Source organism: Aethina tumida, chromosome 1, assembly GCF_024364675.1.
Source record: "Aethina tumida isolate Nest 87 chromosome 1, icAetTumi1.1, whole genome shotgun sequence".
In the NCBI taxonomy this organism is placed as follows: domain Eukaryota; kingdom Metazoa; phylum Arthropoda; class Insecta; order Coleoptera; family Nitidulidae; genus Aethina; species Aethina tumida.
Genome location: NC_065435.1, coordinates 56,831,052 through 56,848,863, shown reverse-complemented (window position 1 = coordinate 56,848,863; position 17,812 = coordinate 56,831,052). Strand labels below are relative to the sequence as shown.

The window sequence follows — 17,812 nt, the reverse complement described above, 5'->3', positions numbered from 1 at the left end:
ACATATCCGACCGAATAAATCAAAAATGATTACCTATTACAATCGAATCAGACATTCTATTAGCGTGCAAAATGTTTTTTTTTTATTATCGAACCGAAATTACGATTGGTGCAACGATTAAAAAATAAAATAAAATAAAATAAATAAATAAATAGTTACACCGTACGAATTTGTAAATCCGCCAGGCTTACCTAAACAATACAATTTTCATTCGACATTTTCCAATTACGGGAGCCCCCACCCGTTATGCCGTTGCAACACTGCAGTTAAATGAATTATATCCAACGGTATTTGCGGCCAGGCCAATATGTTTTGCATAGTTCCGCCAGATTGGCCTTCTGAAACTCAAATGGAGTGCCCCCAGCTTCCCGCGAAATTAAACCTAATTACGGGGCCGTTTTAATACTGGGTAGGCGTAATTGCGATGCCATTATTCGGCCTTCCATTGCTGATTTTCGATCTCTCACACTCGATGGATGCTCCAATCATATTACAGGTCTGTGAACGCAAGTAAATTCATGTAGAATAGATTCTCATTGTAATTAAAAATCATTTAATTATAAAAATTGGTTTATATTATATGTTTGTTTATGTAAAATATCAAATCAATAACTAATAAAAGAGTTTCTAAAAATCCTTTCAAAATTAAACTTGTTATATTTACGTCCATCTCATTATAATACTGTATAAAATCACAATAGTGAATAAATATTATTTTACAATGTACTTTATTATATATGTATGTATAAATTTAATCAATAATAAAAAGTGCTGATTTATGTTAAATTTATCATGTCGCGTATATTTTTACCCAATAAATTTGTTTCTTTTTTATTTTTACACGAAAACTTAATTTAAAAAATCTAAAAAGACAAAATATCAAAAAGTCAATAACAACTGAATGTTACTCTTTTCAATATCCTTAACATTTGTTCATGAGTTTATATTACTATTACAATATTATTCTCAATTTGTATTTTAAACATCTCAGCCCGTAGCACATTAATAAAAAGCGTCTCAAGAATACACTGTAATTGCACAAACAAAAGTAAAAAGCATTTCGCAGTAATTCGCCACGACATTGAGATCTTTTTTGTTTGTTAGAGAAGAGCTGGAGTTATCGTGGTGCAAAATTAATGGAAATTAGAGTTGCGAAGTGTGTAAAGGGTAACCTCAATTAAGCAAACGAGGTCCAGATAGAGCCGGAAGTTGTCCGGGCAAAAACCGAATATTCGTTTTGAGTAAATTTTAATTAAACTAGTCTTAATTCATTGCCTGTTGGTGCGCTTCTTAGAAATTCATGGTAAATATAAGACTGAAATGGTTTTTAGATTACATTTAAATGCACAACGAAGATAAATTAAAGGGAGTTATAGAGTGTAACTTCGATAAGATTATTTCTTTTCTTTCTTAGTCTAGTTTAAATTAATAAGTTGGCATAGAACTGCATCTGGCATTAAAATATTCATTAATTCAGTTATTAGTAATAACCATAATTCGACAAATAATTGTAGCAGAAATTAAAAATGTTTTTTAGATTGGTATTAGTAATATTAATTGAAGGTTTTGTTACTAACGATCCATTAAATTTACGATCTGACACGAATTTCAAGTTCCATTCATAAACAGGTTTCCTTAACGTTTCTCAGGTATAATAATAGAATTCTGTTTATATCCGGTAAATGGTGTGCTTCCCTGTTAATGTTGTTTTAGCGTTCATCTAACAATTAAAACGGCGAAGCAATTACCATATAGATAAAAAGATAACTCACATTTAATTGGCTACAACTGTTAAACAAAAGGAGTTATTAATAGATTACAACAAATATGTTTGAAAAACCTAACACCAGTGAAGTTTGAGAGAAATTATACTCAATAGTTAGAATAGATAATGGAACACATAAACCCGGTGCTCATATTTCAATAATTTTCAATGTACAATTTGGGATAACAGAGTGTAAATTATTAAAATTTCAACCAAATATTTAATATATTGATGAGTTAGTAGAGAGAGGAATGAATTTTCGAAATCTCCTGCCCATAATGTTCCGGACATGTTCAATCAGTGATTTGTATGGAAATTTTGCTGGCCATGACTAAAAACATGAGCTTGGTCATTATCCTGTTGGAAAACTGAATTTTGAAGGTAAAGAAGCTCTATTGAAAATTAAAGGTGACACCTCCCATCCACAGTAATTTCTCAAAAAATTAGGAATTTTGCCATTACACACTGTCAAAGAAAATTCGGACTCATCGCCGAAGACGACCACATTTCATTTCACGTTCCAAAGCTATTGATCTCTTCACTACTCCAATTGGATAATGTTGTTGCAATGTTATAGGAAACAGGAAATGGGAACGGTAAGAAAAAAGTCTGAAGGACTGGATTCTATGGGAATTACATGAGTCTAAACGTTTATCTTGTGAAATTTGTTGGATAACATAAAACATCTTAATGACTGAAATTTGGAGAAACTTGAAAAAATCTCAAGAATTGAAATTAACAAATTACAGTAATACATAACAAAAATAAATATTTACTTATAAATCTGTACTTCCAACAATAATTGTTTCAGGTGTAATAACTGTTGTTAACGGTACATGTACATACTGTCGTTTAATTAAATCTAAAATAGACAGCACACAAACTCATTTCATTTTCCCCTTCCGTTCTAAATTTAGTTAAAAAATGTATAATTAATGAAACATAAAACTAAACACATATTTAGGCTCAGCCAGCGATTGAACGACCGTGTACAGGAAAAAGATGGCGTGACTAATAAAAATCACGGAAAGCACATCAAAAAATCAAATAATATGACCTACTTGTACTTTCAGTCGCCGGTCATTCAAATGAGAAACTTTTCACCGCATACGAAACCCTTTTTAATTTTTTTGACAATAAATTATTGCGTATACACAAAAAAGGTACTCGATTGTTTTGTTCTGATAACAAATATTAAACATATTTATTGAACGAACGTGAAAATACAATAAATTTTGGGTGGTTATCTTCCATCATTTTCGATCGTTTATTCAGAATTATCTTCATCAGTAATTCTATCAAAGGTACGGTCATAATGGTTCCTTACATTTTTCGAATTGAAACGATAGTGACCGTACTTGTTGCGGCAATTTTTTCTATTGCAGCCGCAAGGTTGATGTCCCGAATCATTCTGACACGGAACTTCTCCATTGAAGCAGCTACATTCGCTGCTGCAGCCGTCTTCGCACTCACAGCCGCATACTTTTCTTGAATAACGTATGTATAATGTATTCATTATGGTCTTAGTGTCTATATTAGACACACCAGTATCTAGCAACATCTTTCTGCGTTTTGCGGCAGACAAATACTTCGGTCCAAATGAACGCTTGGTTTCTCTTACTTTATTCACTGGCATGGTGTTCATGTGGCTGTGAGTTGCCTCCATTCCTAGCGCAATATCGCCATCGGAGGGTACAGAAGAAAAACCTTGGGTTCTAGGAAAATAGTAGACTGTAACGTCACCAAATGTGACATTTTCTTTTATCTTCTTGTTAGGCACGTCTGCATTGTTTTCGTATGATCTCTTCCTCTTTAGGATACTTTTGAACGATTTTCGAGGGACGATTGGAGGCTGCGGCACTACGGTTTTCACCGTATTTTCCTCCATCTAGACAAATGAAAATCAAAATTATATTTAACAAAGATTTTTAACCTCAACGCTTACTTCTGAATTGTTATCTTCAAGAAAGGTTCGAAAATCCAGTTTCATTTTATTAATGTCAATAGTAAGTTCCTGCAAAATATTTTTATTAGAAATAGTATTATGTGAAGTAAATTTTTACGTTAACCTCGTCTTCATTTTCACCCGGAGTGTCATCAGAGACCATCTATAAAAAATAATATTCAGGTAATACCTTCTAGATTTTTAACGACAATATAAAAAAATTTATTTATTAACAATAAGAAAATTAAAATTGTGTGAATAAAATATTTGATTACCTTTTCTTCATTTTCACGCATATCATCAGATATGTTCTATAAAAATATTAATCAATTAATATGTTTTATATTTATAACAACAATTTAAATTTTTATTAATAATATGGAAAATAATGCATCAGAAAATAACTAAGACACTTTGATTATAATGTTATCTTAGAAGTTACTTTTATGATTGAATGGCATATAATTTAATGAATGATTAATTTAATCATATATTTGATATAATATATTATTATTATGAAAGTAGATTACCTTATCATCTTCATCTTCATTGTTATTTTTATCGCGATCTTCATTTTCGTTGTCGTCTTCAAATGTATCATCAACATCTTCGGCTTCGTTTTCATCTCCGTTTTTATCATCCTTTCCTTTGTCCTTATCTACATTATTATCAATTTCCTTTTGTTTATTTTTATCTTCTTTATTTATATCTTCATCTTTATCATCAGTATAAACACCTTCATCCATGATGATGAACTTAGAATCTTCCTCAGGTGTAATTTGCAATAATTTGTGAGTACTGCTTGTAGTCTAAAGAAAGAAAAGTTTTTAATATTGTTTTTATTATATTTGCATTTTTTAAAATATTAAGATATGGGAGTAATATTTTCCTCAAATTAACAAAACCATTCTATCCTTCGTCCAATATCATTAATTTCTGATGAAGAGTGTGTAGATTGCTTGCATGTTATTTTTGTCAGAAGGTCTAGAGAATGTAGCGGTTGACTCTCTCAATAGTCCATTTCATCACCTTGAAGAAGTACTACTTGTACTCTCTGGACCACAATTTAGTGTTTGATGTAGTGCTTCATAAAAATTTTCAGAATGTCTCTAATTTTCAATATAAATTTCATCTCAATTCATCCCAAAATTACTTACGATGAGACTTTTCGACAATATGTTCACTTCAAATACGCCAACGTCGGTTCTAAAACTTTTCTGCTTGTCATTTTTGGCTTTAAAGATAATAAAAATTATCCTTTAAAGTGATGCGAACATATCAGAATGCTTTTCTCCTACTATTTGTATTTCTGGCTAATTTTGTTAAATAGACGATTGTTAGTTAGTTGTGCTTCTATTTAATTTTGGCGGAGTCAACTTTCTCCTCTAAAACCTTTCTCTAATTTTTTATTTGGTATTCCTGAGATCGCTTGCCCATGATGTTATTTCGAACTAGATTTAACTGTGGTCACATCCTGTTCATGAGATCCTCCAATTTCCAGTGTCCCTCAATTAGTGATATTTATCAAAAATTTGACGGACCGCATAAAAATTGCGCACTGGATATGGTTACTGACATACAGCACGCGTCAGGCAACACCTCGCCAACAGCCACCACAATTACCAATCTAGGACAACCGCTCTTTTGCTGACGCCACGAGATGAAAACCTTTCACCAGACAAATGTCCTTATGAACAGTGTACACTGCTCATCACTATCTTTAAAAAACCTCACTACCAACGTTAAATTTGATTGTTAAGAAAAGTACAATACAGAATTAAATTTGAAGTAAAATTCAACAAGCTAACCAGTTAGTTCGACTGCGAAATACTTTACAGAAGCAAATGTAACATACATTTGCTGTGCACGTCTTTTTGCTTTTGGAACTGGCAGTTTATGGTAAAGACATTCAACTGTAATATTATGATGAGTTTCTGAGAACAACAGCTTTTATGGAGAAAAAACTGCAAATTAGTATTATTGAGATGTTGAAATATTTTTTTAAGTGCGTATGCTCCTCTGGTTAAATTAAGTGTAATTTGTCGTAATATACCCTGAAAAGTTGCTGAAACTGACCTAGCTAAAAAGGGCGGAGTTGTCTTACCTCGACTCCCTGCTCCATTACCGAATCTGAGATAGTCGTGTCCATCAAATCGGTGTGGCTGGCGGGAACCTCGTTCAAATTGCTCAAAATCTGCAAACATAACTTATGATGACATTTATTTTAATGACGGAGATTTATTTTTCATTGTTTAGTAATATCTAACCTGAATTGGAATAAGGTGTCCTTTACCTGAAGCTTACTTACCTCTGGTTCTTCATACATTATGTTCTACTCGTTTCTGACTTGATTAACTTTCCAGTTGCTATATCAAAAGCGTGTATCTCAAAATGTGTGTCGAGACGTTTGAAATGACGATTTTGACTCTGTCAAACTCAATAATTAAAATATAAGAGCGTGAATAAAAATTAATTTTTATTTAAAACAATTTCAAAACTGTTTCCATCGCTATGACTAAATATTTAAAAATTGTTATTTCAATCCGGAAATTGTTTATTTTATTCGATTACTCAATTATTATTGTAGTTTAATTTCTAGTTCAAGTGGTGTCGGATTAAATTTTCTGTTTGTTCCAGGCCATTAAGGGCCGTTAATAAACCTATTGAGCCAGAAACTACAATAACTGGAGTTTGAAGTTAACGGGCGCGTTTTCTCGGCTCTCATAAACTGAAAACCACTCACGATAATGTGATATAAACAACAGATCATGATAGACAATACAATTTGAATTCTTAACATTTACAATTGATAAATAAATAATCGAATAAATCTCAGAACTTTCGAGATAATATTATATTATAAAAACAAACGAACGTATTTATGTTTCATTTTTCATTTGCTCCGTGAGTCGCGTTAACAAGAAAATTATTTTCCATAATGTGAAGCTTTTTCGGGAATGATATTGAATATATACAGTAGTTGCCACAATGATAGCAACTTAATAAAATAAAAATATGAGCTGTACTACTTGATTTTGGAGCCAGTAACTATAATATTTATTTTTATTATTGTCGTGTTCACTATGCAACTAATCAATTAAATTTTGTTCTTTAAATAAATTACATACTTTTTGTTTTTCAATGGACAAAATCATAGCAACTTTATTACATTATTAATATATATTATTTACAAATAATTGTTTACTTATTATAAGTATTTAATCATTGGTCGAAGTGAAAAATTATAATTTAACTTTACCATGACCGAAAGAAACAAAAAGAGATGGCTTTACGACTAAATAAGTCCATCATGATTTAAAAAATTTAGAAATATTAGTCAAGTGAAAATTGATAATTGGATAATTCGAACATCAAAAAACAGTCTCGGTGAAAATGGGGCTTTCTGAAATTTGTTCAAGGACTCTGAGGAAAATGGTTAGTGGTTAGGGTTTATTTGACCCCCTATTTACATGAAAAATCCTGTTTTTTACTAAAAATGTGAAAGTCCAGTTTAGGATAGGATTCTAACTTGTCTAAATTTAATTTAGCGTTCTTCTATCCTACAGAGACAAAACTGCACAAAATGTTTCTTTTACGTAGTGAAACATGTTTCAACAAGAAAATGATCCCAAACACAAATCCAAAATTGTGACGCACTGATTAAAAAACTGTTTTGTCTTTCCCGTTCCAATTTCCGAACAACCCGTTTATAATCAAAGTCAACATGAAAAATTTTCAAATTTACAATTCAAGAAACTTAAGGAATATAGTCTTGTCGTATATTCGATGAGTGGTCGAGTCCATGCCACAGAGGTCAGCCAAAATTGTGAAACAAAAAGGATATTATACAATTATATGTTACAATACAGATTTAATCGACAAAGATTCCTTTCAAATTAAAAGTTATTACATTTATGTACAGCTCAATTCAGAAAAATATACGTAACATTTTATAGAACAAGAATATAGCTGTTTTTATTATATTGTATAAAAGAACAATAATAAATAAATTTTATTTTAACAGCTCACATTAAATAAATATATATATATATATATATATATATATATATATACATACATATTTACATATATACATATAAAATACAGGAGCTTCTACTGTTTATGAAATGTTTTAAGTTTGTTGAAAATATTGATTAAAATTTATGAACAGATTGACAAAGAATATGAGATAAAACGAAGTAAAGGATAATTTATACCTCTTCGTATCCTTTAAATTTCTAGAGACTTGGTCGGCATGACAATCGGTAAAATATAGATTTTTAACTTTCATCCTGATTTATATTCTACGTTGCTAACATCCTCTTATACTTGTTACGTCGTTTTATAAGATAGGCTGTGGAACGTGTTCAGAAAATACTTTCAAATTAAATGAATGAAATTTGAAGATCATAGTGTCATCGCGAAACAGAAAGTTATCGTTGTTTGTCATGTTTTCCTTGGCCGACCTTCTGTGTACCTACGACTTAAAGTAAATGTCTAGAAAAGATTCTTTGTGAAATAAACAGAACAAAGTAAACACCGGTGATTACTTCTAATTAGTTAGCCCCAGGCTTTGACATTGAGGCAATGCAACTATTAGCTAGAACTAATTACAGATAACTTTATCAGCCCAATTAATATTGTTGAACATTACGACTAGACAACGACATTCCGGCAATATTAGATTACCCACTGTTCAGATGCCAGTGGTGCTTCTTGTATAATAAACACAGGATAGATGACTCGATAAACAGATGATATTTCTCAAAATGTTTCAAATTCGTTGGTACCGAATTACTAAACAAAATATTCTTAAACCTTAAAAAGAACACTCGTGTTTTATTTCGGTAGAAATACGACTGTCGACAAGTTTATCATCTGGTTTCCATACTAAATTCCGTCGTTGCTTTAACATTCGACGTCTGCGACGCTGTGAGTACGTGAGGGGTACAGCTCATGACACGGTGGAAAAACATTGCGTGCCCGTTAAACTGCCATGCTGCACGCATGTAACATGATGACGTAGTTAAGCGGTCAATAAATATGGTTAGGTACACAAAAATAATGTGGCATTATTTGAAAACAATTCATTTCAAGTTCACATATTTCTATCCCATTGTGGTGAAAAATTGTATGTTCTTTAAAATCCTCAAAAATATTTAGATAGAACATATTTTTGTTTGTTTTTTTTAATTCACTAACAATTCAGGCGTAAGCTTTGATAGTAGTTTAGCTTATAATTATAGCAAATCGTATCACTTTTTAAAACAATACATTTAAGCTTAAATAAAGGAAAAATTGTTCGTGTGGTATGATTTTTTAAATGCTATATGCTACTACTAGAATCTTTACAACAAACAAAACAACAACAATAAGACTAATAAAAAACATTGTTTCATAAAATAATTATTTAATTTATATTTATTAGGTATTTTAAAAATTTGAACATTGTAAAAAGTTCATCAAAAATTGGGAAAAAAGTATTTTTAAAATAAAAAGCTGATTATTCAAACCAACTTTACCACAAAACTGTAGATAAAATCATTCAAACAAAAATGTGAATTTCTCAGAAAATAAATTTTAATGTAAATTAGATTTTGAGAAAAACTAAAGGTTTTTGCTAATCTAATAATCAGTATTACCACCCCTGGCAGCAATGCGGGCACGAATTTGACGTGGCTTGCTCCTATTAAATTATTAATGAGTTCTTGGGGAATATTTCCCGATTCTTCTAAAGCGCCAATATATGTTATTCTATGTTGCCAGAGATATTTTAACTAACTCTAATTCTTCTTTTATAGTTATCCCATAAGTGCTCAATCGGATTAAAATCCGGCGAATGAGAATTCACACTTTTCATTTCCGGTCACGCCTTTCATTACCAAACAATTTGTGGTAGCTCTACTGGTATGTGGAGAAGCATTATGCTTCATAAATGGGAAAAAATCTCCGAAAGCACCTCTCTAGAGACTTACAGTAGGTTACAGTACTAAACCGCATACCTTTGAGCAGTTAGTGATTGTCTAATGGAAATAAAGAAAGTGTTTTTTCCAATAATAAGGCACCCCAAAGCATTTCCTCTTTTATATTTGGATTTAGATCGGGCAGCACAGAGCCTAGCTTGTCTCCCACGACCTCTTAAAACACGGATCCTCCGATCGGCCAATTCTATTTTGCGTTGAAAGTTGTGAAACCCTTAACTGTCTTCTGCTAAATAATTCTCGAGCGCGAAGACTTTTCCTAACAGTTTCGAGCGAAAGACCAACAATTGCATTTTCCACATGTTGCCTTTGAAGTTCGGGATGGAAAGTTGCGGAATTTCTTTTTACTATTTGAGTTAAAAAAAGTCCTGGCCTTTTGTGGTTCTCCTCCACGACTTCACCTTGAATAGGTCCTGTGTGACCCCTACCGTTTGAGCAATTTCCTGCGACATGTCTTATTCTGACTAGACTAGAGCTTAATTCTCCCCTTCTGGACTTCTGATAACCCCACATAAGGCATTTTAAGTAAAATTTTTGATAATAAGTAACTATCAGTACTACAGAGAACAGTGAAATTGACAATGCAGGAAAAAATGTTACCAAAAATCTACATTTTCTTATGAATACACAGCAATTCCACCAATTTATTGCACAATTTTTTGGCATTAATGCATGTATTACACGGACCAATTTTTCTTCAGTCTAGTTAAGACGATTTACTTTTAAATTAAGTTATCACAGTATATATAATCTGTACACGTTCCTAAACAAACTTTGTGTGTAAGTTGCTAATATTGAGTGATACCAAGGCGAAAAATAGAACTTGTTGTACAAAAATAAAGATAACATAAATTATTTTTTTTTTTGTTTAACTTTATCATAAATAAAATTTAGATCATTGTCCTCCATGACCATCGATGAGTGCTTGACACCTTCTCTGCATGACTTCTATGAGGTTACTGAATTCTTCTTGGGATAAATTGGCCAATGTCAGTGAAATTATAGCTCAAAGCTCTTGAAGATTGGATGATGGTTTGAAAGAGTCCGTTTTAGCGTATCCCATGCATGATCCATAGGATTTATATCAGGTGACGGGTAAACTTAAAGTTGCCATACTCAGCATTTCGAGGTATTCTACTACCACTCTACCATTCCTTGTTTTTTCTGAAATGGAGCCAGCTAGATAAAATCTAGCACACAAATAAGAAATAATACCAGATTCCAACATTATAATTGTTTTAGCACTCTCATTTGGAGTTATATACATCTAGACATAATTATCTGACCAAATTTGGACAAGCACTCGTGCAAACACTACTTCAATCTTTTATAAACTAAATCCAAATTGTACTGACTTTTAAAAGCGTATAAAGTTTTTTTCTTGAAGTTTTGAAATAGAAAAATGCAGTTACTTAAAACACAATATAAATAAGAATCTTAACACTTCAACCCAGACATTTTTACCACGTTTCTACGTGAACATTAGAGACAAGAAATAACGAAATAGAAACTTGCAATCAACAAACAAGCAAATACAATTTTTACGTTGCGCATATTGAGAATGGCACAATGTGTTAAAATAAGCAAACTTTATTTATAGTCCTGATAAGTTTTAGTATAAATGTGTTATTTACTAAGCTTTTTAAACATTTTATTCAATATTTTTGTCGCTCCTCTTTATTACATTTTACGAAGTTCTGTGAAAATCCAGCACGTAATGAGCTAGAAGAAGCGTTGAAAATACGTGCAAATTGATAAATGAAGGAATCATATCTAATTCCATGATAAGGCTTCCACATTCCTTCCGGTCCTAGGCCTACATGTATATGTATTTAATCTGGGACTGGTTATATGGCAAAATCGATTATAACAAAAATAACGACCTATTAAATGTAAATAAAGTATTTTATGGTCGATAATAATTAAGACCCACATTTTCGAACTGAAATGCATGTACAACGTTTACTTAAATACAATACAATTTATAAACACAAAATTAGTTTCATTAATAACAAACACATTATACAACTCTATCAACATTATGGCCCATTCTAAGCAGTAATTGTAGATATCTCTTTAGTGCATTTCATAAAATTCGCTTAATGAACAATGGTATGCATATAAACATTTAATTCATTACGGCTTAATACACCGGAATATACCGACGAAAAACTAGCTTAACGAGACGTAATTAATTGCCGACCGTGTGTACCAACGTACGTTAGTCAAGTCTGAATTTAAATTAATTCCATAAGCTCTTTGAAAGCTCTAATTTTAATTTATTATTCCAAATATGCGTCAGAGGCGGTTCTAGTTATTACATTCCGCAAGTTGAGTAAATGTTTATGTTAATTAATGATAGGTGCCATTAAAATTCAAATTCAAATTGGAAATTAAAAATTTGTACCGGGTAGTCAAAATTAATAAATAAATCTTAACTATTAAAAGACTAGACATAAAAAATATTATTAATAGAAATTGTCTTAAACATTTTATTGTATATTATATATTTCTTGGTCTATTTTCGAAATTTTTTTATTTACTTTTTGTCAATCGCTAACTCAGATATAATTCAGTCACTTTTTCCAAAATATACAGTGATTTTTAGAATCATCGTAAAATGTGGACTGGATGATTAAAAAAAAATTACCTGCTTTAGCCATGATTCGCAGTGGTAGTAACTAGTACTAAGTACTAGATGGCGCCACATAAAATGGTTTTGTTTAGATTGTCTTTATGAACGATAACTTTCATTTAATACTTATTAACAGTATTATTGAAATTATTAGTTTTGTTTAAAATATAATATGTGAGTAAAAATATTTATAAAATGAGAAGTAAAACTAATAAAATTCTTTATTGTCATACTAAATTTATTGAGTTCATTTAGACAATCTGGAATCACACAATATCAAATATTGCATTACCACTTTGCTAATAACGATTCCAAGCGTGACTTGCTATTCTTTCCATTTTGTGTAAAATAAATAAGTAAATAATATTACTGATCAAAATAAAACAAATTGAAAATTTTTAAATCTGTTTAATATAGGAAAATCAAATTCTCAACTTCAAAAGACTTGCAGTGTTATTCGGTCACTTACATTTTTTTCATACATATACAGAAACTCTCAGAACTATCGTCAGACAATGCACACTGGACAATTAAAAAAAATAAACTACCTTTATCAAGATTCACAGTAGTAGTTATTTCCTTCTTCTACTAGATGGCATCATATAAAAATGGCTTAAAAAATTGTCCTATTTATGAAACAATTTTCATTATCCTTTTTTTTAAAAAATAAAGTATGAGAACAGAATAAATAAAAATAAAAATTATAAAATTTATCAATTTTCAAGTCATCCTTTTATTTTAGGATATTAAGGTCCCAATATATTATTATTATTATTATTATTATTTTTTTTTTGGTAACTTTGAACAAGATATTATCAGGGCAGTTATTAATAATCCATTTTTATATTTGTGTTATTAGTTTCTCTATAATAATTTAATGTATCCATATATTTGACTACCCAGTACAATTCATTTTTTGTTTTTCATTCCACCCCAAATGAAAAATACACATTTTCCATTGAGTCTATTTCATAAACACCAGTTAGTTTCCTTTGGCTAATCCCACGAACTTCCCCTTTTTTATCACTCGGCAGGAATAGTCCGTCCGATAAGTTCTCCCCGCGGCAACTTCACTTAACCGATTTTGTAAACGTGGGACTGGGCCGTTGCAGTGTGTCAGAAATACTTCTTCATTAATGTCTTCGTTTGTATTCTAAAGGTCCGTCGTCGGCATCAACACCAGCAAAACAGTTTTCTCTTGAATTAGATAATTTTCTGCATACACCGATAAGTTATTTGGCTTGCAAATTGGAAATAATTCCACGGACGGGGGCCCGAAATTACATTATACATTCAAACGTCGCCACCGTCTTTCGTTTTGTTTGCCGAATGATTTACGAAACGGTCGGGACGAATCACACAGCTTTGCGATTTTTTGCAAATCGCCCTTTAGAATAAATCCCGCATTACGTTTTCGTAATTAATGTTTACGTAAAAATTTAATTTTATATTTCCTGAAGGTGCAATTAGGGAAACATTAACTGATCTCGTTACAAACTTGCATTGAGTGGGGAAATAATCCGGGCAGCTATTAGGGTTTATGTCGACAATATCGGAAATATGACATTAATTAAATTTGAATGCCGCAGAAATCGTCTGTTCGGTAGATTGTAAGTAATTTATGTCTCTTGCACTGCCCGATTTCCGCAACTAAATTATAAGTACCCACCATTAAACGTGACAATTAAAATGCTCAGAAACTTGTCTACTTGAAAATAGGTTTTTGGTTAACAGGCGATTTAATAATTCTGACTTCGTGGTAAAATTTATTTTGTGTGTTATTAATTCCCTCGTTTTATTTTCAGGTTTGTTGAGAATCCTGTGAAATCCGACCAGCTCCACCACGAACAAACCACTAATACATCATTCTTGCTGTTCTGCTCTTTTACCATTTCGACGTAGATAAGTGATAAAATGTTACATAGTTCCGTAGTTTTCACACCAAATTAACATCTACACAATTAAATATATCAAAAATAATTATGTAAGTACTAAAAATAATATAACATGCAATCGGATGTTTTAAAATAACTAAAACAATTATACAATAATAGAAACATATAGACCGAATGAAAAATACTCGAAATTTATTAAACATTTTTTGTTATCGGAAGAATTAGTAAATTTAGAATTTTTCATATTGGTGATGTATGTTAGTGTTTATCTAACTAAAAGTAATATTTTTAACGAGTCCTAAGAAGAAATATTAATATAGTAGAGGTCATTATTATGGCAACATTTTAAAATATTATTATTAATTTAATATTGTTGTTTTATACAGTATTATAAAAATTGAATTGAGACTTAAATATAGCAACTTACATTTTAAAATATTTTTAATGGTTAAATCTGTTTTAATACATATCACATTAACATTTAACACATATCTTTTTTGTTTCATAATTTTGGCCAATAGACTCGACCATTTTCTGAATATACGACGAAGTCTATACTCCTTCATGCTTCTTGAATTGCTGTGATGAGTTCATTCGTAAAATTTTTATGTCAAATTTGGTTATAAACGTAATCTCCCATGTTTTCTATGGGGTTGATGTCTGAAAATTGGGACGGGTTGACTGAATCACATTTATTAAAAGCATCATTTCTTGATTATACGGAAGCAAATTGTTGTTTAATATATCCCGGTACATAAATCAGTTTGAATTGAATAAACATGATTGATAGGTTGTTTAACATAGAGAGAACCATAACTTCTTTGTAAATTAAATTTAGACTCCATTCTCTAAATTTTTTAATAATACAGGAAAAGATTAACTTATTAGTAGTAAACTCTTAGCCGTTTTTCCTTGTTTCTCTTGGTCTTGGTGTTGGTAAGGAATTATAATACAATTACTTCGACCATTATATGTATCTAATTCAGTAGTACAGCTCATATTTTTAATATATTTTATTATAATTAACTGCTATAATTATGGCCACTACTGTATATAACTTTACTATTTTATTTTTATTTAATTTTTACGACCATCAAAAAGAAAATACAATAGAAAATATGTAACGGAAAAAATAAAATTATTAAAATATAACAAAAAGTGACAAAGATATAAGTCATTGCATAAATTGATTATAACATATATTTTATTATAATTAATTAATATATATTACTTTTTGATGAGAAATTTAATATATTATTTATGCAGTAGTCACGATCGATGTTTGCCTCACGTCACGTAATAAATACGTATAAACTAATTTTAGGTCGAAACTTCATAGTCAACTATTGATTATATTCATAATCAAATGGTTTAATTAGTTAAATTTAATTTAAACCTATCAATTAAATATATGGACTTTATAGTTCCTAAGAGAACTGATCTTAATTAATTTGAATTTAGGATTTTAATAAAGTCATGAAACAACACTAGTCTCAACAAGTATCCCATTAGTTATAAGACGTGAATAGTGCAATCGTTCATCAAGTTATCGTTATATATGGCAGATTTTGATGCACGTAACGTAAAAATATACCTAGCCTTGTTTATATTATAATCACAAATTTGTAATCTGTTTTTGAACCCATTTTATTTTTGTTGTCATACCCGTAGAGGCAAATATCCATTCACAAAAGTATGGAAATAATTTAAAAAATACAGTATACTAACACAAATTCTTTACCACGCACATTAATGTAATTAGAAGATTTTTTATTAGTACGGAAAAATCCAAAAAGTGAAAGGAACAACTCAAAGAATTATACGTGGATGAAAAAATGTTATGGTTACATTAGACGATCTTACATTGATTCAATTGCGTTAATTAAAGGTAAAATAAATATGTGAAAAACAATTTATTTCATTATAGAAGGACTAAAATAAAAATAAGAATTGTCTGTAAAATGATCTTTTTTCAAATTTGTGTTTTAATTTAATGTAACTAATAATTAAAGTAATACCCTACTATATACAGAATGACGTTTAGTTCAGCCAATATTTTGAAAACACTAGAATAAAAAAGAAAATGTCTATACCCTTTCACCAAAAAAAATTAATAATTTTATTTTTAATATAAATCCTAAAAATTTTATATTAATATATATTTATTTCATAGAGAAACCACCATAACTGAATTTCCTCCAAAAATATAAAAAATAAAGCTTTCCAAAAATGAAATATGGTGAGCATAAAAAATAATTTATTTTATTTATGCTCTTAAAATCCAAATGTTATAGTAGTATAGAATAGGTTCTAAAATACAGCATATTCCCGTAACCTGTGGCCCAATCATGTAAATTTAGGATATATTATCCCAAAATACATACTTACAATTTAATATAATGTTTTCACATAATGATACAGTATAGTACATTCTCCTTATTTTCTTGTCCTGTATTATAAGCATCTGAATATTTTTTAAAACTATTAAACTTTTCATATTCTTTACTGTATTTTCTTCAAGAGAAACTCTGGAATTATATGTTATTATTTAGATTTTTTCTTATTAAGAAGCATGTTCTACATACCTCCAAATTTTGACAACCTATTTTAGAAAAACATTGTGTAATTTTCAATATATAAAATATATTTATAATAATTTTGTCAAATACCAACGAAAAATATATTCATAATCGATAATATTAAATATCTCTAAATTTATCAAAAATAATGTTACCTCAGCTGAAGATAATATAATATAAAGTTTGAATTTTTCGGTCATTTTGAAGGCAGATTGAATTGTGGTTTCTATTTGACCTGTTACCTCGAAATTTTGATGAAATATATATTTTATGTGTTTTATATAATATAAAAAGTGATTGATAGCAAAATCAGATGTATCAAAATGCCATTTGCATCAATTAACATGAGTTTTGGACATTTCCCTCCCATACAGTGAACAAATATCTAAATCCTCTAAATTTTTTCTTCTACCAACAATTTTTGATATTTGTCTAAACAAAACAACAATAAATAGTACATTTAATAACAAATCAAAATTTAAAATGAGGAGTTTTTGTACTTGGAACTTGAAATAAAATAAACGTTTCATTTATAATTTTCACATTATATTGTGAACGATGACAAAAACTTGCACGATGGCCGCAAATATTCATAATTAATAACCGTCCGCTAATTAATAATCCGACATAAATACCCGTCTATTTAAACAACATATAGATTTGTTAATAACCGGACAGAATGACGCCCAGTTTAATGTTCATCTGATAACCCGTTACAAGCGCCGCAACAATCTGGTTTTTCCAATTACCGAAATCAAACTACTTCAACAACAGAAAAACAGAGGAACGCGAACACCCCGCACAAACACCGCAAGGGAGCAAACAAACACCGGGACTCCGGCTCGTAAACAAATACGCGAAACCCCCGCGTTCCCCTCACTCACAGATGTTTTAATGCAATTAACATCCCTACAACCTATTTACTTATGTACGGCGCTTAAATATTTATTGGGAGCGAGATTAGAGCAGCTTTTACGGATAGATGTTGCTGGATTTGGTGGAATTTCGTGCC

The 17,812-nt window shown here is 30.3% G+C and overlaps 1 protein-coding gene across 2 annotated transcripts; it reads right to left on the bottom strand.

Moving 5' to 3' along the window:
• Positions 1-2,960: 2,960 nt before the first annotated feature.
• Positions 2,961-6,142, bottom strand: LOC109597454 (uncharacterized). Of its 2 annotated transcripts, XM_049968470.1 has the most exons (7): positions 6,019-6,142; positions 5,815-5,904; positions 4,241-4,519; positions 3,986-4,021; positions 3,835-3,873; positions 3,711-3,779; positions 2,961-3,653 (listed from the first exon to the last, which is right to left on the bottom strand). In XM_049968470.1, the coding sequence occupies exons 1-7, from the start codon at positions 6,034-6,036 to the stop codon at positions 3,033-3,035; spliced, it is 1,152 nt and encodes a 383-aa protein (XP_049824427.1). In that variant the 5' UTR covers positions 6,037-6,142; the 3' UTR covers positions 2,961-3,032. The 2 variants fall into 2 exon arrangements, with proteins under 2 accessions (XP_049824427.1, XP_019868700.2); XM_020013141.2 differs by lacking the exon at positions 3,986-4,021.
• Between the last annotated feature and the right edge of the window lie 11,670 nt (positions 6,143-17,812).

Coding starts and splice junctions, on each gene's coding strand:
- LOC109597454 (XM_049968470.1), bottom strand. Junction 4,520..5,814: donor TAATGGAGCAGGGAGTCGAG/GTAAGACAACTC, acceptor TTCTTTCTTTAG/ACTACAAGCAGTACTCACAA. Junction 3,874..3,985: donor TGCGTGAAAATGAAGAAAAG/GTAATCAAATAT, acceptor TATTTTTTATAG/ATGGTCTCTGATGACACTCC.